At 33.7% G+C, this 23424-nt stretch overlaps 2 protein-coding genes across 3 annotated transcripts in view; both read left to right on the top strand.

Annotated features, from left to right (window-relative positions):
- Positions 1 to 4908, top strand: part of LOC131164878 (uncharacterized) — a 73919-nt gene extending 69011 nt beyond the window's left edge. The window contains exons 6-10 of the mRNA XM_058122402.1: positions 1190 to 1281; positions 1393 to 1457; positions 2473 to 2564; positions 4179 to 4283; positions 4430 to 4908. Of these exons, the coding sequence (XP_057978385.1) occupies positions 1190 to 1281; positions 1393 to 1457; positions 2473 to 2564; positions 4179 to 4283; positions 4430 to 4567 (492 nt within the window). The 3' untranslated portion in view covers positions 4568 to 4908. The remainder of the gene's footprint in view (positions 1 to 1189; positions 1282 to 1392; positions 1458 to 2472; positions 2565 to 4178; positions 4284 to 4429) is intronic.
- An 8849-nt stretch (positions 4909 to 13757) lies between these two features.
- On the top strand, positions 13758 to 19883 carry LOC131164877 (serine carboxypeptidase-like 18). 2 transcript variants are annotated; one of them, XM_058122401.1, is made up of 15 exons: positions 13760 to 14048; positions 14150 to 14286; positions 14616 to 14692; positions 14809 to 14931; positions 15318 to 15420; positions 15536 to 15573; positions 15697 to 15798; positions 15984 to 16070; positions 16174 to 16326; positions 16496 to 16567; positions 16661 to 16779; positions 16946 to 17059; positions 17164 to 17218; positions 17314 to 17372; positions 19503 to 19883. In XM_058122401.1, exons 1-15 carry the CDS (start codon positions 13894 to 13896, stop codon positions 19516 to 19518), a joined length of 1410 nt encoding a protein of 469 aa, XP_057978384.1. In that variant the 5' UTR covers positions 13760 to 13893; the 3' UTR covers positions 19519 to 19883. The 2 variants fall into 2 exon arrangements, with proteins under 2 accessions (XP_057978382.1, XP_057978384.1); XM_058122399.1 differs by lacking the exon at positions 19503 to 19883 and having other exon boundaries at positions 13758 to 14048; positions 17314 to 17642.
- Positions 19884 to 23424: the final 3541 nt, after the last annotated feature.

Raw genomic sequence — 23424 nt, 5'->3', positions numbered from 1 at the left:
AATATGCAAACTAGTACTGTCTTGGAGTATTAGACACGATTGAGCAACTATCAAATAGAACTAAAGATTGGAATGAAAACCAACTTGTTGGTACTTCTATTGAAGGTCTCCTATTTGACATTCAGTGTAAAGTCAAATCTAGAAGTCGAGACATAATAGAAGTTTAGTTCATTGGTCTCACTTACCAACTGAAGATGCAACTTGGGAAACTTATCAATCTTTGGAGGAGAGATTCTCGGAGTTTATTGTTGCTCAGCTTTGATGACAAGGCTGATTTGAAGGAGGTGGGAATGTTAGGATTCCCAAATCAATTGGGATTTCTAATTAATGTGTTTGGATTTCCAAATCAATTGAGATTTTTATTTAATGTGTTAGGATTCCTGAATCAATTAGGATTAAATTCATTAAAGACTTGTATTGGAATATTTTACACTCCTAATAGGAGTAGGGTTTCCTATCCTATATATATGTAACCTTGCGGGGCTTTTTCAGTCAGGAAATAACACAATTCATAGCCTTTGGCTACTTTGGAGGCAGATCTCCTTGAAGTGATCAACCCTATTTTCTCTTTCCATTTTCCATCCTTTTGATTTTCCCAATTTCTCTATGATAAAGCCCTAGGGTCTTATCACAATCCTAGCACTTGTATCACGTTTAGTTTGCAGAATGCAATGGGTTGAGAATGAAATGGAATAAAAATTGAATGTAGAATATGCTAAAACAGAGTGACAAACTCAATTCAGCTCCAGTCCTACATATCAAGCATGTAGTTACTGTCTCGAAAGATTTTAATCTCGGCCCTTTATTTATTTAAAAGATCATACTTCAGTCACGTGACTAATTAAAATGACTACGACAAAATAATCTGAAGAGAAAAACATAAAAACTCCTAAAAAATAATTGAACTGTCACAACAGTGTAAATAGTACCCTGCCACTGCAAGGTGAATTGTAAAATTGTTATAGGAGCATGAACTGTAGATATTTGATATGTTTGATCTTTGTTTGAGGCTTGGATGCTTCCATATGCTTCTGCATATGGAAGTGCCACAGGACACTCTGCCAGGTGGGCCGCGTTTTGTTACCTGTTGTTCCATGCGTACTTGCATCTGTTCCACTTTTTTGCTGTGGTTTCTGCATCAGTGTTTTGGACATACTTTTTTTGAATTTTTTTTTATACATTTTGATAGCATATCAATGTGATGGCGCCGATACGGATGGCTAAGTTTGGATCCGTGGACATGGATTTTGTTTTGGGGGTGGGAGGTTACGATCTTGAAAGGTCAGTATATGTTCTCCTGCTTCTTGTAATCTTGCATTTCTCCATTTTTATTTTCTTTTAGTCAAAGTGAACTCTTATTTGCTAACCGCATTGGTACCGTTGATTTTGCAGACTTGATTCTGAAGCTCTGGTGGATAGTTTCCAATGTGCTAGCCATCCACATCAATCTGAGCATGGTCCTTTATTTTTCTCATTTTTAAAGCAACTGTAAAATATTGCTATTTTAATTAAAAAAAAAATAGAGGACAATGATTTGCTGTTGTTCTTGTGTGACATTTTTGTGAATGATTTTTCTGCATAAAAACAGTTTATATATTAGCTGCTGTCTGTAACTTCATTCTCATGCCTCAGATTACTTCTGCCAGCTCAATTTGAAAATTACTTTGATGGGGTTTGAGTTTATGATGCAGTTCATTTTTCATCTTATCAAGACGAAAAGACGACGCTCTTTTCCTCCAAATAACTTTTTTGGTTTATGATTTTTTGGGAGAGAAATGGAGAGTCGGAGAGAAGTAGAGAATAGGGTGAGCAATAATGGTAACTCCACCTTTTTTATCTCCAGAAAAGTGGAGAGATTTGGAGAGAAAAGAAACCAGAATTAACTAGAAAATTTTGTAATATTCAGATACAAAGGAATGAAATGGAATTACTTCTCTCTTTTATTTTTGTTTCTCACTAGTTATCCCAGCGAAGGAAAAGTAAGCACTATGATTCCTTTTGTTTCTGACTAGTTGTCCCAGCAAAAGGAAGAGAGAGCACTATGATTCCTTTGCATTTCTCTTCAAAGAAATTGTTATCCTCTCTTCTCTCCCTCTTGGGTATCCAATGTTCTGTAAATGCCGTTTAGTCCTTGATCTTAAATTTTTCTTGCATTCTAGTTAGGATGTTGAGGCATGTCATTATATACTGGTCTCTTGGTTTGCAGCATTTAGGCTTAAGTGAAACTTCAACTTTTATATGCTACTATTTAATTTGAAATTGTAGAAAGCTGAGTTATATGTTCAGAACAGTTTTGTTTTATTGGAGAGTGCCTGAGATTCTGAACAGCGTTTGATGGAAAGGAAAAAATGTTATAAATCTGTTTGAATACCATGTAAAAGCCTACTGATTAATATTTCATTTTCATGGAAATATTACTTTTCATCCAATATGGAGTAAAGCCATTGTGTTCATATAATTTTATGTTAACAGAGCACCATGAGGGACATCATCATAACCAGGGGCATGATTCTGCTGTGTCAAGTGTTAGCATTGTATCTGAGGGAACCCTGGACCTTGATGAGGTAATTCATATATTTATGCATCCTTAATAATTCATGACTTAATTTTAACCCTTCATTGTTCATGTGTACAGGTACACACACAAGAGTGTCACACATTTGACTATTCTAAAATGTGAAAATGCAGTCTTGTGCTGGCCAACATATTTCTTTTTTGCTCTACTAGCAAGCGAAGTATTTTTCCCCGTAATATGTGAATACAATTGTTCTATGGCCCACACAGCTGAAGTTGCTGTCTTCTATTTTAATTGAGGACTGAAAAATGGTTTGTTGTAACATAGTGTGATTTACCCTTGGAGCTAGATGAAAACTATCAAGTCCCTATGGAGAGATAGCATTTAGCATATAGTTTTTTTTTTTTTTAATTAAGCAGATTTTGCGTTTAGTTAGCTAGCTCATATTGTCATATCAGCAGAACTCTTGCACCCTCATTGATGTTGCTGAGTTTTCTTGGACTCTAATTGTTGACATCTGAAGTGGAATTTTTGTGACTATCCTTATCTTCTGAAGCATAATGGCTGCCTTATGCTGGCTTCCTTGGTGCAAATCCTTCTCACTCTCCCTTCCAAAGAATGCATGTGCACACATCCACAATCACACATAACCTTCCTTTTTCTGTTTTTCTCTCTTGTTTCTGAACCCCAGGATATGACTCGAAATCTTTGGCTGGAAAATGAGCTGGGGAGAAGAAGCTCATCATCTTTTTTCTTTTTCATTTGTCAGATTGCAAGAATTATCTGTGTTCTCTTTTTTGTTTTCTAGATTCAAGATTACTGGGGGAATACAATTGTAGATAAAATATTGGAAAAATATTTAAATATTTCTATAAGGAATGATGCTTCCTATTTAACAGTGATATGCTGTAGGTACTTTACTACCTGGACGCTGGCCTTGACACTTGACCATATATTAATACCATTTCTGGGCTTGTTTGGGATTTTTGACAAGATACGTATTTGTTATCTATCTTATGGCTTCAGCAAAATGGCTTTGGTCCTGAGAAAGGCATTGAGATGGCGCAGTAGTTCTTTGAATTATTATGTATTGTGATGTCTAACACTCCCTAATGAGGTTTAATTAAATATGGTCAGCTGGATCCTAAGTTATAGATGGATTTGTGAGCTTTGCAAATTTAGATAGGGGATGCAATGCTATAATTGTTTTATTGGATTCTGATCGTATGAATTGTGCTACGATATGCTTATTTCCTGGATTTCTGATAACATTAATTCTTTAGGTATGGAATGATTGGTTCTGTATTTGTGACTTCTTTTCTCCCTTCCCTTAGGTTAATCATAATTGAGATATATGCAATAAGAGAATACGCATTGTTCAGTTAATTATTCATGTTAAAGTTATTATGTGTTTTAGAGAATAGAGACATAATAAATGACTCCTTTTTTGGCATTAAAAGATTAAAGTTTGCTGTGATATGTTTTCTTCTTGAAAGAAGTCCCTGCTACTAGCTGTTGGCTAATTCAGAGATTGTTGTGGGTTCATAATGAGAGAAATCCCACACTTGTTGCATTATGGCTGCAATATTTTCTTTGCTTTAACGATTTTCCTACCTGGCTTTGGTGCTGACAATAGTGTTGCCTTTGGTTGGATTTGAACTAGGTGGATGATTGGCTAGAAAGACTGGTTGAAGAGAAGGGCGATGACTTGTATAGGATGAAGGGGGTCCTCTCTGTGAGTGGTTCAGATGAACGCTATATTTTTCAGGTTTAAATCCTTCATCATCCTTTCTCAGTTTTTTTTCGTCATCTCACTTGTTTTACCTTGTTACATTATTTTTGCTGTCTTTCTTTCTTTTTTAATTTTAGTCTGCTAATTTCTGTTCTGTGTTCCCATTTGATGGTGTTCCACAGGGGGTCCATTCAACTTTAGATGGTTGCCCGGGCAAAACATGGGGACCTGATGAAAGAAGGCTGAACAAGCTCGTCTTCATAGGAAGGAACTTGGATAGAACTGCACTGCAAAAAGGTTTCAACGGTTGTCTAGCATGATAAAAGAGTTGGTTCAAACCAAAGTTGTACAGGACTGCGTGCAACTCGAAGGGTTCAATCATCACCAATTTTTATACCACATGCTTATCAGTTCGGTTGTAAAAGTTCTAAAGGGGCTTTCGGACTTGTTGGCCAGGTTGTATTGGTTTCCATTTTACACAGAGAGAGAGAGAGAGAAGATCCACCTATATTGGTTGTGGCTAATATACTTAGGAACAATTGCTGAAAAATTCCCCTCCCCCCTTCCCTCTGATTTTCTTGGTAACAAATTGGACCGAGTTATTTGAAATTTGAAAAACCATCAAAACCCAAGTTATAAATGTCATGTTTTTTTTCCACTAGAAGATGCATGTCATAATTATTGTTATTAGATGATTCTATCACCAGATGTTCTTACATTTCATTTGTTGAGATCCTAAGGTGGGTCGAGCCATGCTGGATTTATAATTTGGGATTGCACCCTTGGAGGCTTCAGGTCGATGTGTTTCTTTATGTTTTGTTGAGATCATCAGAGGAAGCATTTGGGATTTCGTGTTGCATGCACAACTCGAATGATATTTTGTGTTATTTTTACGATCTTTGCCTGGATTGAGGATTGGTGCTTTTACTTGCAGAGACTTTTTAACTGTCTCACCATGTATTGCATTTAATAGGGTGGGCATGGATAAGCATGCTTTTAAATCAGACTGGTCATCGACCCAATAACGTAACTAGGCCAGTTGGATCAATAGATAATGATATATAATAGTATATTACAAAGAGAATTTAATGATGCCATGATAATAATATTATTATTAGAAGTGATTAAATATAGCGTAAGACTATTATTTGATTCAATTAAATGCTTTATGTTTTTGTATTTCCTCCATATATTTGAAATTTTATGAACATGGGTGAAATTTAATAGTTAATACAAATTTTTATTTTATGTTTTAAACCAAATTCATTCAAATCCAATATAAAGATCATACATTAAGGATTACTTAGTTTTGAAAAATAACTTTTTTCTTAAAAAAAAAATGTATTTATATGTTTGTAAATACATACATATATATACACACACACACACACACATTTATGCATTTGAGATATGCAATTTATATTATATGTTTAGAGATGCGTATAAACATACAACACACTAAAGTATGTATATATTAAGATATATATCATATGTAGATAGGATGTTCTAATCATGTCCTAGAAGCATTGTTAGCTTAGTGGTAAATGTACGCCTCTCTTTCTCTTTGGTAATGGGTGGAATTACCATTACAAACATTTTGCCTCCTTCTATATGTATGGTTTTTTTTTTCTAACAATGTAAACATTATACAAGTAGTTGTTGGGTCAACCCAATTGACTTGTAATGTTTGGTCGATTTAGATCGAGTCACCTTAATCAAATCGGGTTGATATTGGTTTTTAAAAAAATCGGTTCTCTAGCCTATTTGGACTAGCGTAGTGACCGGTTTCGATCCGACTTGGTTGAATCGACTGATTTAATTTGAGTTTCAATACCATGTTGATTAGAATCCCACCACATGGAGTGCACTTTTCCCTCTAGTTGAATGCATAACTCTTTCAACCTTGGTTTATAGTATTGCCAAATCAAACACGATCAATGAGGTCGCAAATTTGAGTATTGGCTTGTATCTTCCCATCATGTTTACGTTTGTTAAGGTGATATGTTCATGATAGGAGAAAAGTATGTACAAAAATGGAAATGAGATTGAGAACATTGTAGGGCTTATTCCAACCTCTCTCGTGCGATTTTTTTTTTCTTTTTTTCTTGTTTTCATGCAAGTAGGACTTGCTTGTATAGGTACATGTGGAATGTACAAACATTAAAAAAAAATATTTATGCAAGTGTGAGAATTTGTTTGCTATAAATTTTGTGTGCCAATGATCGAGCACTCCACAACGTGTAAAGACCCATGTTGCATTGATTGTGCATAAATTTAAATAGCTAGCCAAATGTACATTGTGGATTCACAACATAAACAAGTTGATATTCATCGAATATAAATTAAGTGGAGGTAGTAAGCAAGTAAGTTAAACATATTTGTAATAGATAGTGGGGATTTTACAATAATTAATGAATATCCACCTTCTAATATGGAGCTTTATATGTTAATCTCCCTTTGGCTCTAGGAAATTCAATATAACTAAGGAATCACTTTTTTTTTTCATTAAGGTATTACCCTACCCAAGGAATAAATTTTACACTAGTATTTTACATGATTATTATCCACCCAATGTGCATAAGATAAGTACCTCTAGGCAAGCATAAGACCCTAAATAAACTTGACTAATGACACCATGTGATGTTCTTTTTCATGGATTTTTTTTTATTGATTTAATTAAAATGGAGTTGCAAGAACATGAATATATAGGCACGTGTTGATATTTTGATTAATATTATATGTGAACTCTTTGGAGCTCTCTCTATAATTACTAATAAAATGATTTAAATTTGGTACTCTGACCATTAGGGCGTCAATGGATTAAACTAAACACACACAATCCAAAATTAAAGTTTGCATCTTTTCCCTTTCAATCTTGTCACATAACAACTATGAGCTACATTGTGATCACCTTTTGCCTCTCTACACTATATTAGGGTGGGAGCTTTACTATTATATGATAAGTAGAAGTTTTAGTTCTCAACATGTTCAAGTTAGGCCTCCCTATTATATGTCATAAATGAATAGACATTCAACCACCAAGAAGTCTATCATCACCATGGTTTATGAAGGTTGACTCATTTGCAAAGGTTGAACTTCATGTCCTTTGAAACTAACTATTTAGGCTATCTCGACTGATCTTTATGGCCTCAAAGGCTAGCCAAAACATGTTATTGAATTAGCTACCATTATCTATTAGGATCTTTTTCACCTTGTAATTTGCAACCAATAGTAATATCACCAAGTCATCATCCTGGGTTCTTTAAGCACCCTTCATGTAACGACTTTGACCCGCCACGTGGGCTCGAAGTGTTACTTTAGTGACGTCTGTGTACCTAATGCTTTATTCATCATATATATAAAACATTTATATGCAGCGGAAATAAAAAACAAAATCTTCAAATTACATTACCAGATTTCTAATTATCTTTATACACAAATATATCCATTTTTACATAACTTAATTTATTAAAATAATGTTAGTGGCGACTCCAATATTCCTATTTTTCCCGAAAACTAAAACTTTTATTTCGCCAACCCTGGGGCACATGCGCGTCCGGGACGTCGCGACAGTGTTAGGATGTAATAGAAAAATGCCAAGAATCCTCAGGCAGAGGAACAAGTGGAGCAGATTGTCACACCACTGCCTCCTACTCTAGCTCTGAAGCTTAGGAGATCTTCTCGTCTCCATGTACCAAATAGAAGGTATATAGATTACTTACTTCTTATAGATAGAGGAAAGCCCGAATGCTATGATGAAGTATGTCAGGTGGTAGATACGAGCAAGTGAGAGCTTGCGATGAAGGACGAGATGAACTCCCTCACCTCCAACAGAACCTGGGAACTAGTTGAGTTGCCCAAAGGTAAGAAGACCCTTCACAACAAGTGAGCGTACAAGATCAAAGGAGAGCATGATGGCTCCAGGAGGTACAAGGCTCGGTTTGTAGTTAAAGGCTTCGAGAAAAAGGAAGGAATTGACTACACTGACATTTTTGCACCAGTTGTGAAGTTGACAACCATTCGATTAGTCTTGAGCATTGTTGCCTCAGAGGTCGAGCAGTTGGATGTGAAGACGACATTTCTTCATGTTGATTTTGATGAGGAAATTTACATGCATCAGCAAGAAGGATTCTCAGAGAAAGGTAAAAAGAATCTAGTGAGCAGGTTGAAGAAAAGCTTGTACGGTCTCAAACAAGCTCCCAGACAATGGTACCGAAAATTTAATGGCTTTATGCATAAGAATGATTTTATAAAGTACAACACTAACCACTGTTGTTACTTCAAGAGGTATCAGTATAGCTATATCATTCTGTTGTTATATGTGGACGACATGCTAATCGAAGCACCAAATATAGAAGAGATCAGAAAATTGAAGCAGCAATTGTCAAAGGAGTTTGATAGGAAGGACTTAGGCTCTGCGAAGCAGATACTTGGAATGGGAATCTCTAGAGATAAGTGATAGGGAACGTTGCAGTTATCTCAGTTAGAGTACATTAGTCGTGTTTTATAGACGTTTAACATCAGCAGCGCCAAAGTAGTAAATACATCATTGGCAGGACACTTTTGCCTCTCCAAGGATCTGGCTCCCCAGACAGATGAAGAGAAGGACTTCATGGCTAAGGTACCTTACACCTCAGCCATTGAAAATCTCATGTACGCCATGGTTTGTACCAGACTAGACATTAGCTAAGAAGTGGGAGCCGTCAGTAGGTTCATGTCAAATCTAGGGAAGACTCATTGGGAAATAGTGAAGTGGATCTTTAGGTACCTTAAAGGCACTATTAAAAAGTGTTTATGTTTCGGCAAAGGAGACTTGAAAGTCAAAGGGTATGTAGATGCCTATTTTTCTAGCGAAGTTGATCATTGCAGGAGCACCACTCGACATGTGTTCACTGTTGGCACAAAAACTGTTAGTTGGATGTCGCAGATACAAAAGATTGTTGCCCTATCCACTATAGAAGTTGAGTATGATACAGTGACAGAAATTAGCAAAGAGATGATTTGGTTTTAAGGTTTGTTGACAAAGTTTGGATTAAAGCAGGAGAGGAATATTTTGTACAGCGACAGTCAGAGTGCGATACATATGGCAAAGAACTCTACATTTCATTCAAAAACCAATATATTGGACTGTTTTATCACTTCATCAGAGCTCTATTAGAAGATGGAGTGCTGACACTTGAAAAGGTTCAAGGTTGCAAGAATCCAGCAAACATGTTAATGAAGTTGGTGACTACAGAGAGAAGCTGAAGTTGTGCTCAACTTCAGTTGGTCTTCATGCTTGAAGACAGATATGAGCACACCATTTGCCTATACACTGGTTGAGATGGTGCCTTCATCTCCAAGTGAGAGATTGTTGAGCTGCGCATAGTATGTGGAGACGGTATCTATCGCCCGAGTAGATTATGTTGATTTTCCAGAAGAGAACAGCAGCATTTCACCAACCTTGCTTGCCATGGCTGACATTAAGCCACCGTGTTTGAATTTTTGCTAACCACTCCACCTCCCCATGGCTATATATAGTAGTGTGTCGTGAGTTGCAGTGTGTGTTGAAGTGTAAGTGCTGTGTGCATGAGTGTGTGAGGTAGAACAGAGAGTGTTTTGTGTGTGTGTGTGTGTGTGTGTGAGAGAGAGAGAGAGAGAGAGAGAGAGAGAGAGAGAGAGAGAGAGAGAGAGAGAGAGAGAGAGAGTTGAGTTGAGAGTAGTAGTATTATTTTCCCTGTTATAGTGAAGTTGTGCGTACTCCATGGATGTAGGTCAGGTTGGACCGAATCACGTAAATTTAGTGTTCCATTTCTATTATTTATTTTTGCCTGTATGAGATTGTTGCTCCTAGATCTACCCCAACATAGAGATTAGGGCCTTGCTTGCAAAGAAGTGCTAATATAGTACGAAAGAGGTTTTTGGTTTGAACTTTTTAGCAACTACTTTATGTTGCTAAAAGCGGTCATCTATTGTGAATAGTATTTATTATTGATGGTTCTATAAAATATACCCAAATAATAACTATTAGCAATGTCCATATTGATCCATTACAAATAATCTAGCTCTAAACTATAGAAATTTGCAATATGTTTTTGACAAAGATAAAAATATCTATTGCGAATAACAATTACTTGTGATGCTCTCAAAAAGTACATGTTGTTCACAATTGTTATTATTGGTGATATTTTTTCATGTGCCAATACTACTTTTTTTTGTCAGTACATATATATTGATAGTATTTTTTCACATCAATTGAATTCTTTAATTCTTTTATAAAAAAAAATAAAAAATCAATATAACATTTCTTCTTCTTTACTTCGAAAATTATAATAAGTTGGCATTTGGAGTTTGAATTTTGAGATTTGTGTTCGGTTTATGTTGATTGCAATAAATAAATAAACATAATTTTCTACAACATTTTAATCAAATCTAGTTAAATTTAAATCAAAGTCCTCAAATTTGAGCTTTCCAAGTATAAGGATACAATAATTGAAAATACAGCAACTTTTGAAAAGAAATCTGGTTAGTGTAGAGCACAAATGCATGTAAATTCATGGATAGTAATGATAATTTTTTTTTTTAATTAGAAAAAAGGTAACTCAAACTTGAAGTGGGAAAAAAAATGGATGTAATTTAGGAGAAATTATATAGGGGACCTCCCCTTTCACGTATTCATGTATCTGTTTTCTTAATTATATACTTACTGAAAATGGGTTCATCTTTCATATTAATGAATGTAGGACCAAAATCACACATACACATGGAGGGGGACGTCGCCTGAATAATTTCTCGTAATTTAGACAATGGGATTTCATTTGGTAGATGAACTCGCTAGTGGCACGTGAAAAGTGTCCTAGAATTTGCTTTTAAAGTTCTACAAAAGAAAACGAAGCTCACATGCATCTTGCATATCACACTCTCAGAGTTTTTTCCCAATTTTTTTTTTAAAGTATATTAAATAATACATTTTTTGGGAAAGTATTTTTCAGAATAACCTAATGTAATCTCGCTACTTGGTCCAGCGAGATTTAAACAAATCTCGCTGGATCAAGTAGCGAGATTTATTGTGCATGAATAAGGTAACTTTGGACTTTGGAATGTTTAAATGATTATGAATCAATAAATGCATAGGGGTTTGCATTTTAGGAATGCCATTTAATTATTTTTTTCAATTGGAGTTTACAAATGTAAATGTATATAAATATGAATTTTTTTTTGTTCTCCTTATTTATTTATTTATTATAATAATAATTAATTAAATAATTGAAGGGAAGAATCATTTATTAAAAAAATATTTTTTAACTTACTCAATAAAACTTAATTTAATTAAGAAAAAGACGTTTATGATGCTTGAAAAATTTAATTAACTTTCTACATTTATTTATTGTATGCATAAAATAACAAATTTATCCTTTTAATTTAAAAAAAATAAAAAACAAAAAACAAAAAGAATGATCTAAGGTTTGGTTGTAAAAAATTAATTAAGGGTAAAATTATTATTTAATATATAAAAAATTAAATGTGAACAGTCAATAATATTATTTGAGTGGCAATAATATTTCTGTAAAAATTTTGAATCATTATAACTTTCACAATTTTTATTATATTTCTATATTGTTCTGCTTTTCTCCAAAAACTCTACATTTGTTCCAATAATTAAGATTTGACGAGGAACACTCTTCTTATACTCGGTCAATAAGTAAGAAAAAAAAATGATTCAATATTTTGAGATTTTGTCAAAATTTTGAGATTACATTTGTATTTGAGAACACGAATGAAGAGTCTTAAATTTGAGTTTGTGTAGATTTAAATTAAATTTAATATAATTTTGTATTGTATTGAATTGTATTTAGATTCATATAAATTCAAATATGATTATTTAAAGTGCCAAAAATATAAAATAATGGTGAGATAAAATTGTTCGAGGTAGTGAGTCAAGGAATTTCATACTCATAATTCACAGATGTAAATAATAAAATATAAATATATTCTTTAACTTTCCAAACAAGTAACATTAATTTTTCCAAAGAAAATCAAAAGATACTCTTGTGAGCATGTCAATATAATTAATCAATCTTATTTTATTTAAGAGCTGGGGCGAAACAATATTTTAATGGAAATAGCCAAACGGCTCTTTAATTTATCAAAAACTTTTTATTTTTTGATTTTCAATGGAGAACTGTTAGGAGAAATTATTAAGTAGACCAAGTTTATCATGCCATTTTACTATAAAAATGTATATTCCTAATTTGGAACACTTGGAACATAATCATTATAACTTTCACAATAATATTTAATTATTTTGACAACTTCTTGTTAGAAATTTTTATATCTAAAATATATATATATATATATATATATTTTAGATTAAATCATTCATTTTGTACACATTTTTAATTAAAATCAAAATAAAATGATCATATGAATTTAAATATAATTAAAATAAAAATATGCATAATTTTTTAAAAATAAAAATAATAAAAGCCAATTTCAAAATATTTTTTGCTATTTTTCAATTGTCGTGTACAATAAGATTGTTATTTTAAAGGAAAATTTGAAAATATAACAATTAAGTAAAATTATTAAAATAGTTTTAGTATTCTTAGTTGGTATTTTACAGTTTCATTATTTTCATCATATTATTTTATTTAAATATGAAATGAATATTTTTAATTTGTTTTAACTTTACAAATATTAACATAATTTTGCAGAAAGGCGGAACAATATAGAAATATAATAAAAATTGTGAAAGTTATAATAATTCAAAAAATAGGACAAATATAGGATAAATTTGTTATTTTATGCATATAATAAATAAATGTAGAAAGTTAATTAAAATTTTCAAGCATCATAAATGTCTTTTTCTTAATTAAATGAAGTTTTATTGAGCAAGTTAAAAAATATTTTTTTTAATAAATGATTCTTCCCTTCAATTATTTAATTAATTATAATAATAATAATAAATAAATAAATAAATAAGGGGAACAAAAAAAATTCCATATACATATACATTTGTAAACCTTAATTGAAAAACAAAAAAAATTAAATGACATTCCTAAACCACTAATCCCGTGCATTTATTGATTCATAATCATTTAGACATTCCAAAACAAATCTTTCTGGATAAACTAGAGAGATTTGCCACATGTCCACAGTAAATTTCGCTACTTGATCCAGCAATAAATTTTGCTGGAAAATATTTTTCCTTTAAACTAAAAATAAATAAATTGGAAAAACTCCACACTCCCACCCAACTTTACAAGCTGAGTTTGGTAGGCAATGTGCGCCTTAGCTCCTCACAGTACATACTCAGTAAAAGGCCGTTCTGGTTCTCATCGTCACTGTCTCTCCTAACATTCTCAACAGGTTGGAAGAGCCTTGAGCCATTTTCGATTCGCTGCTTCACGTGCAGAGCTACCAAAGCTGTGCGCTGACATTCAAAAGTTAGCTCCCCAACCCAAAAAAGGAAAAAAAATAAAAATAAAAAAAAGGATTAGGTTATATAGGACTATTATTAGATGAGCTAACATACAGTCAACCCAAAGATTCAAAGTATAGAAAAATTGTTAAAAGAGGTCTACACATATTTAAGCATGCCGCCAGGATTCTGGTAAGTCTATAAAAAAAATTCAGGTGTATTGAGAGACATCCGAGAGTAGAAGAAATGGGTACTGCAGTAGCAGCTGCTGTTTACTCAAGATGGGTGTTCATGCGTTTATTGCTTCTGCTTCTTCTCTCCGCCAATGCAGCTTTCTCCGGTGAGATCGTCCGGTATCTGCCTGGCTACGCCGGGGAACTCCCTTTCAAGCTCGAAACTGGGTTGGCCTAATACCTTTCTTAAATTATTGTTGTATGTTATTTTTATAAAATTGGGATGATAGTGTTTGATGTTTTCATTTATTGCATTGCTTGTTTGATAGATACATAAGTGTTGGAGACTCGGAGTTATTCTACTACTTCATTGAGTCGCAAGGAAACCCAAAAGAAGACCCCCTCTTCCTTTGGCTCACTGGTGGCCCCGGTTGTTCTTCTTTCAATGGACTCATCTATGAAATTGGTACATTTTTCCTCTCTCTCTCTCTCTCTCTCTCTCTCTCTCTCATCTTAACCAGCTACTTTCGAAGTCAACGACTGTAGTGAGAGAGTCACAGTCAAAAGAGGAATACTCTATCAACCTTCTCGAGGGGTCAAACCTTTAATATTAAAAAAAAAAAATTCAATTAATGACATTTTGTTGTCCCTTAACCACCCATTTGTTTGTACAAATATGAAAATATAGTGCTTGCTTTTTTATTTACTTATGTGGATTATAGAATTTAATTTATATAGGTTTTGACAACTTCCTAAACCCATCTTAATATTTCACTTTGCTACTATTATATTTAGGTCCAATGGAGTTTGATATTCATAATTACGATGGGGGGTTGCCAAATTTGCTCTATTACAAGTATGCTTGGACAAAGGTGGAATATATGAATTAAAAGATACGCAAATTTTGCATTTGCCATTTTTGTTTTACTAATTCATTGTTTTCTGGCATGTTGGTTACTATAACCTAATTATTTGGATAATTTGTCAGTCTGCAAGCGTAATATTTTTAGACGCACCGGTTGGTACTGGTTTCTCATATTCTACAACAACAGAAGGTTGGTATGCGTCTGACTCAAAATCAGCAGAACAATCCTACGAATTCTTAAGGAAGGTGAGGATTTAGCTCAAAAGAAGATTTCAATTAATCCTCCGGTAGATTAAAAGATTAAAATATAGATAAGTGAACATTTGATATAAAATATTGACTTTTAAATGGAGAGAGTGGTAGAGAGGAAGGTAAGTTATCCTGAATTTGTCAGATATTCAAAGATTGTACTGTTCTGCATATTGTTGCTTATTGTACATGATACTAGCTTGAATATATGGAAGAGCACATGTATATATAAAATAGATTCCAACAAAATAGTTTGATTAACGAATGCCCATCAACAAGCACAGCATAGTTCTCTTAGCCCTACATGTTTATTACAAAAAAAACATCAACGAAGGTTTACTTTCATTGAATTGATTTTTTTTCCTTCTCCCTTTTTGATGCAGTGGTTAGAAGAAAACCCACAATATCTCCCACTTCAACTCTTCATAGGAGGCGATTCTTACTCCGGCATTACTGTTCCATTAGTCACTAAATATGTTGTTGAAGGTAACTTGTCAATATAACAGGAAATAAGTACTATAACATGAGTTTTTTCACTGTAATTTAGATTTTATTTTTTAATTGTGTTAGTGAACTCAAGCTTTGGTATATGCACTTTCAGGTATTGAAGCTGGACTCCAACCTCGAATGAATCTCAAGGTGTGAAATTAAAATTATAAAAATGGAAGCACTTTATTTATATTAAGTTTTCATGTTATTCCATCTTATCAATGCAATGTTGTTTTGGAGCTAATGAGTAAATGCTCCTTCAATTTGCTGTAGGGATATCTACTGGGAAGCCCACATACAGATTCAGTTATTGATCAAAATTCTAAAATAGTGTTTGCTCATCGGATGGCACTTATATCAGATGAGCTTTATGAGGTAATTTCAATATTCCTTTCTATCAAGATACCAACAACTCTCTTTGTATCATGTCTTATCTAAACTAAATTCAAGAAAAAATAGATTTTTGGTTATCTACTTCAAATATTGTTAGTACTAAGTAATGATTCATCATGTGCTTAAAAATGTTTGCACAGTTTTTAATAGATGATGTTCTTTTTCAGGCAGCGAAAAGGAATTGCAATGAAAATTATGTGAACATAGACCCATCCAATACAGAATGTGTACTTGCTCTTGCTTCAATTAATAAGGTGGGGACTAACAGTGTTAAATTGTATTGATCATATTATGCAATTTTTTTTTCTACCCTTAATGCTTCAATATAGAGCTTTAAGACTCTCTTTTCATTCATAGTGTGTCAAAGATTTGTTTAGCAATGATATATTGGAACCCAAGTGCACTTTTGCTTCAGCAAACCTTGTTGAGGAAACAGATAGAAGATTTATTGAAGAGAAGCACAGAGATTTCGTCCTTTCGCCGCCAAAGATTAATGAATTATGGTGTCGGGTAATTAACTATGCATTGCTTCCCTCCTCTTTACACACAAGCATAGATTCAAAAATATGCGTGTGTGCACTTGTCACTGTGGATGCAGCTATGAGATCTTAAACCAAAACTTCCTAAAATGAAAAATTTAGAAAATTTTTATTACTGAATACTTTACCTCCTTATGCAGACATTTAACTATGTACTCTCCTATGTATGGACAAATGATGAAAGTGTTCAAGATGCTTTACATGTTCGAAAGGTATGTGCAAAATGATGACATTTTTTTTTCAAGTCTGATGAATTTCTAGATTTTCAAAAGATTATATTTTGATATAAAGTTTACGATAATCAGGGAACTGTAAAAGATTGGCAAAGATGCAACAAGAGCCTTTCATACACAAAAGACATCAAGAGTGTTGTTGATGTAAATCAATACCTGAGTAAGAAAAGCTTGAATGTTCTTGTAGAGTGGTAATTACTAAACTCCTTGCGTTCTTTCTTTACACTTTAATTTTCTATGAAAGGTAAATATTATACATAACTAGACATTGAGTAGTAAGATTACATTTGCTATTTTCAATCTCGAGGAGAAAGAATACCCACTTTATCTATTGATGTTGTACTTTTTTTTCTCCAGTGGGGATCGTGACATGGTTGTTCCATATATTGGTACTGTAAAGTGGGTCACGTCTCTCAATTTAACAATTGTCAATCATTGGCGACCATGGTTTGTTGATGGTCAAGTTGCAGGGTGTGTATTAAATTCCAATATTTCTTAAAGTCATGCCAAACTTCAAGATTTAAAGTGTCTATTAATGAAATTCACATCTTAACAACATTCTTTGCTTATTGCAGATATACTAGGAAGTACTCAAGCGATGGGTTCCGTTTAACATATGCAACTGTAAAGGTAAAAGAAAGATAAGAACATCTTTTCCCTTTTCCCCCCTTGCTTTGTTTTACAAAAAAGAAATTCACTACATTCTCTTTATCTTTGTTTCACAGGGCGCAGGTCACACAGCCCCAGAGTATCATCGTAGGGAATGTTATTTCATGTTTAAGAGGTGGATCCATTATTACCCTCTTTAGTTTATTCCTGTAGATTTAAATTTACCTAGTGGCCCCAATCAACGAGTTTGGTGAACTTCTTCTATTTTGTTATGTTTCGAGGCCTTAATCATTTTCGCAGCAAAAAAAAAAATAAAAAAATGTTGAGAATTTTAAATTGTAATGATTTTAAAATTAAGGCACATGATGATTATGTTTAAAAGATCATCAACCCTAAGACATGTTTGTAGTGGCTTAAAAACTAGAAAGCAATTTTTTTTATCCAATTTCTTTGGCACTTCTTTTGCCTCTTCTTATTAGCCATGGATGATGACAACTATTTGCACTTTTTGTGGCAAAACTCTAGAAAAAATAATTTTGCGCTACAATTTTTTTTTTTTTAAATATGAAATTTCAATCATGAAACATTTACCCAAAAAAAATTGCGATGCTAATTGTATTTTCTGGGAAATAAAAGAAAAAAATCACCACAAAAGCTTACCTTTTACTAAGAAGTTTTGCAAGCACCATGAAAAGGGTAATTAACAACGGGATTTTTCACCACCAAATGGATAAATTTCAACAAATATTTATATTCTGGGCAATATTTAAAATACAAACAACTTTTGCATGGAAAATGTCAAATTGCCACAAATCATACCACAAAATATGCAAGGGAAGTGGTAGGCTTGCTAAGGCTTGGGTCCTTAACTACCAAAAATAATATTTATAATTTAACTAATCTCAAGTTCAGTAGAACGAGGAGTGAGTCGGGTATTGATCTCAGGGACTCTAGTGTAGCGGAGCACCAATTTTAATATAGTTAATTACGTTTTGAATAAGAATGAAAAGATGGAATTTTGGTTTGTTTTCTAAACTACAAAAGCAATTAAAATGAATGAAAGTACCTTACGGAAAGGCAATTCCCTGGTTATGAATCCACCCTAGTCTATACTGAGCTATAACTAGGTTCGGTCAATTATTCCATAATATGGCGTCGAATATAAGTCATTCAATTGAGTGGCATAGGGTAGCAAGGTTCGCACCAATCATTCGGAGCACGATAAGGAGAATGAGTTATAACCTATCCAGCGAACATGAATTACTTTTTAGTGCAATCCACTCGAGTGGCATAGGGTAGCAAGGTCGCTTCAATCGTCCGAAGCATGATCGGGAGATGGAGTATATCCTATCCAGCGAATATGTATTACTTTATAGCACCAACCCTATTATGCACAATTGCCTGAATCCTAGCTATGCCATTCTAAGCCTAGGGTTTCATCACAACCAGAGAATCAAACTAAATTAGCCACTCATTATGCATGAAAGTAAAAATAGGGTATTGAAAGATATAATTAAACATGACTTTTATTGAAATTGCAATTGAAAGTAAACAAATTAGTAAATTGACAATGGAATTGAAATCTACCACCAATTAGATTCGAGGTTTGTCACTGGACCTTTGAAGAACCAAGAGGGAACCAACTACTCTTGACTCACTCAAAAAATGAGCAGTTCGGAAGTTATCCCAAGTATAGGTGTTCAGTTGTGTAGTACTTAACCGAAGGGCTAAATCATCTCCTCAGGGAATGTAGTTTAATTATAAATTTTACGTAATTCCAATCAGAAAATAAGAAACAAAAAGGTCACTTAACCTAGTTCAAATTTGGGTTTTCTTGTTTGTTGAGATTTCTTTAACGAATTAAAATAATGTGCAATTTAAATTTTAAATCCTAACACGAACTAATTTTAACAATGAGAAACGGAAATTCTACGTTTAATAGCCAGATAAGAATTGAAACACGCGTTGAACTTCAAAAAAAGATTAAAAGCGATAACTTTAAGCATAAACTTAAGCATGCAATTAAAAACTCAATCGAACACAAACTCAACCAAGAAAAAAAACCAAATTTTTGCAATCAAGAACTTGAATCAAAATTAAGACTTTAACCACTAAACAATAACTAAACCGAAATCTATTAATAAAAAAATAACCCAAGCAACGTTAATCCCAATGATAAAGTAAAATAAGACAAGAAAGAAAATAACTTGATTTAAATAATAATAACCAAACAAGAATTAAAAATTAAAACTTTAATTTAAATTCTGCTAAACAAAATATAAAAAGTTATCCAATTATTTAACAGCAAGAACAAAAACTAAAGAAAAAGAGAAAGAAAGAGAAAGAGAGAAAGAAGTTCGCTGGCCGTAGCAAGTAGCAGCAGCCATGGTGGCTTCCGGTTGAAGAGTAGCAGCCAGCAAGCACAACAAGCCTTCTCGAGTCCCTCAGCAGCAATGCAGCAACAGGAGAGCAGTAACAGTGGTAGGAGGCCTTGGTTCGCAGCACACAGTAGCAGAGAAACAACACGTAAGGGAAGAGGAAGCAAGGACTTCATGGGCAGCAGCAGTAGGGAGGAAAAGAACAAGAGAGAGTGGACTGAGGAGGAGGAAGAGAATGAGGGAGAGAAGAGAAGAAGAAAAAAAACAAAGAAAACAAGAGAGGCAGAGATTTAGAGAGAATGAGAAAAGAATAGGGAAGAGAGGAGTGAAAAAAGAGTGGGAGAGTTCGGGGGGAGAGGCCGGCTGGGAAGAGAAAAATATATATAAGTTGAGAGCCCCTAAGACCTACGACCAGCGCACAAGGGAGGAGGACCCGGCTGCATGGCTTGGTTAAATCAACAAAATATTATATATATACATACATATATATATATATATATATATATATATATATATATATTTCTTTTCTTTAATTGTTTCTTCCTTTTTATTTTTCTTTGCTTCCCAACGAACAAGCCCGATTTTGACCATCCTAAAGCTCGTATCTCTCAAAACTCAAAACAAAAAAGTTGTAGCGCACTTTCTTGGCTTTTCACAACATTTTGAATTGTATCGATCGGAGCTTGGACGAGAAAGTTACGCTTAGATTATGAAGTAATATTGGTTTTAGCTTCTAATAGTTGCCCTGTAATAATAAAATACCAAAAATTCAAAAATTATTCAATGAAACCTAAATATTATAAATAGAGCACAATGTTAAAATATTAAGAATAATTAGGTATTTAATTAAAAATATAATCCTTAATGCATGAATTAAAACACCTAATTACTCAATTTATGCGCGTAATCACACCCTTAACTAACGTTTTGTTAGTCTCTAACAAATAACATGAATGAATTTCAGGGCGGTACCCACAAATATTAATTCCAACAAACATGAAATAAATGCACATGTGACCTAACCATACCATATCACATACAAAAATATAACCAAATTTCACACAAGCTCATCATATACAATGCACACAACTCCGAAGTAAGTCATTCATGTGAGTCTCATCATTATATAACTATTAAGAATAGTATACTCACATGAAGTTAACCAGAAATACAATTCAGAGTTAATGTAGTCATATAAATATGAGTATAAACAAGAGAAATCTCGAGGTATGTGTAATATGTATGACTCGTTACGCCCAGGATACCAGTGGACACCTATAGAACGGTTGTTTTGACTCGGTTTGATTGGTATATCCTAAAAAACACTCAAAAAGAATGGCCGGGTCATATCAAGTGGGTTATTATATTTTTTTTCTTTTTCTTTTCCTTCTTTCTTCTTCTTTCTTATTTCTTAGCAAACAATGGCGACTTTGATCGTCCTAGGGTCCGTATCTCTCAAAACTTGAAACACGGAAGTTGTAGATAATCTACTCATCTTTCTCCAAGATTTCAAATTGTCTCGATCAGAGCTCAGATGGGAAAATTATGCGCAAATTACGAACTGGTACTGGTTTTAACTCCCGATAATTTTCCTGTGATAAAAAAATGCCAAAAATTCATAAATTACTTAATAAAACCCAAATATTATAAGTAGGACACCGTGTTAAAATATTGAGAGTAATTAAGTATTTAATTAAAAATATAAGTCTCAATGCATGAATTAAAGTACCTAATTACACAATTTAAGCGTGTAATCAAAAAGGTTAGGGGCCACTCCATTACACCATTTTTCCCAAAAATTAAACATATAATTTTTATTTCGCCACCCTAGGGCACCCGCATGTTGGGATTTTGCGACACCTTCGTCAAAGTGTTTTGGAGAATCTTCGCTTAACTCTTTGTTTAGATGTTGGCTTCCTCAACCTAGTCACACCAAGGACTTCTCCTGGCCGCGCCATGGTCGAGGTATTTCCGTGATTCTTCAATTAATTAGCACTTTGGAGTCTTCATTGCATGACCTGGTTGCCTCTTGTGATTGCTTGGTCGCACCACATGGTTAAGCAGGTACATGTTGCTTTGGATGGAACAAGGCTTTAAAGACTTGGTCGAGCACTTGGTCAAGCCTTGTAGTTCCCAATTGCTTCCTTGGCTTCTTGCATTGCTCAACTCCTCATTTTTAACTCCAATTTCTTCAAACATGAAACAAACCACATGTAACTTTGAACAAGGATAAAAATGGATAATTACAATGAAAATAAGAACAAAGCATAGGTAAATGGGGACCTAAAATAGTACATGTTAGGAACATATCACAGCCCCCAACTTACACTTTGCTAGTTCTCGAGCAAAGCAAAGCTAAGAAAAACCTACAAAAGATAAACAGCTTCCTAACTACCTCCTCTTTCTTCGAAAACATGATTGCATTTACTACTTTAAACCCCTAGGTGGCCCTAGTGGACGAGTTGCAGTATTGTGAGGGTTTCCAAGGCAATACCCACAAACACCTATTCCAGTGAATGTCAATTAAAAGCTTAAATAAGTAACACAACTATAACCCTCCACATATAGATATATAACATCATTACAATCATGCTTTTCTACAAATAACTCCATTATAAAGACAACTCCAAAGCAACTCACTCATACATGTCTCAACAGGGTATGACCATCAAGAAAATCATAACCTTTAGAGAATCAATTAGTAATTCAAATTCAAAGTTAATATCATTGATTACGCATAAAACTTGCATAATTAGGTGTTTAAAAAGTATTAATTAAGGATTGTAAATTTACGCAAATGCCTAATTATGTCCAGTATTTAATCATTGAGCTTATTTGATAACTTTAAGATAATTATCCTATACTTGCTGTAAATTTATGAATATTCACGTTTTATTATTACAAGTGATTTTTAGGAATTAAAGTTGAAATTAAATTACACGCGAAAGCCATGCATGTAAGGGTCATAGCTTTTTGTTGAAAGAGCCGTGTATGTTGGTTTCGTGGAGGATAAAAAATTAAATGATTTTTGGAAGAAGCTCAAGCATGTGACAAGGATACAAGGAATTCACAATAAAAAGGGCCATGTGTGCTCGTGCATGAACCACATGAGGCCCAATCATTTGCATGGGCAATGCATTAATGAAAAGAAGAGGGCAGCCATACAATTCCTTAAAGAGGTCGTGCGCTTGAAGAGGAAGTTGCTGTGCAGGGGATTAAAAGAAAGCATGTGGGCCGTGAGCAGCTCCATACAAGAGAGGCCTATGCAAATGCATGCAAGCACGAGAATGAGAAGGGCAAAAGGGATCCACACTAAAAGAAAAGATGGCAGCAGCTTGCACAGAAAGGAGTCTTGGCTGGGCTGAAATCATACGTGAGGCCTATGCATTTGCATGTTTGATGACCCGATTTTCATACCTTTTTTTTTTTAAAATAAAAAGTAATATACTAGTATATGCCACGTCATAACTCTGATACCATATCAATACAACCCGACCTCAAGTGGGATACCGGGTAATTAATCCATCATATAAAATTACATACCTAACAGCGGAAGTCCATATTTACATACCATTTGGAATACAAATAACCAGAGTACTAAACATCCATAAACATCTCCAAAAATCCATAACATAACCCAAGGAATTATACAAACACATTTCATAACACAAAATGCTTACCCTGTCTATTAGGGTACTAGCTCCCCTCCATCTCGGAGCTTTATCTCCTGACCTGTTACGATTCCCTGAAATATTTAAATATTTGGGTGAGACAACTCTTAATAAGACGGAATAAATTATTCACAGTGTGTGGCAGTATGAGTTCAATTATATCATAACACATTCCCTT

The sequence above is a fragment of the Malania oleifera genome, chromosome 9, assembly GCF_029873635.1.
Source record: "Malania oleifera isolate guangnan ecotype guangnan chromosome 9, ASM2987363v1, whole genome shotgun sequence".
Taxonomy (NCBI): Eukaryota; Viridiplantae; Streptophyta; class Magnoliopsida; order Santalales; family Ximeniaceae; genus Malania; species Malania oleifera.
This window is presented reverse-complemented; position numbering and strand designations above follow the sequence as displayed.

Coding starts and splice junctions, on each gene's coding strand:
- LOC131164877 (XM_058122399.1), top strand. CDS start 13,894: ATGGGTACTGCAGTAGCAGCTGCTGTTTACTCAAGATGGGTGTTCATG. Junction 16,071..16,173: donor CTCTTGCTTCAATTAATAAG/GTGGGGACTAAC, acceptor TTTCATTCATAG/TGTGTCAAAGATTTGTTTAG. Junction 16,780..16,945: donor TTGAATGTTCTTGTAGAGTG/GTAATTACTAAA, acceptor TTTTTTCTCCAG/TGGGGATCGTGACATGGTTG.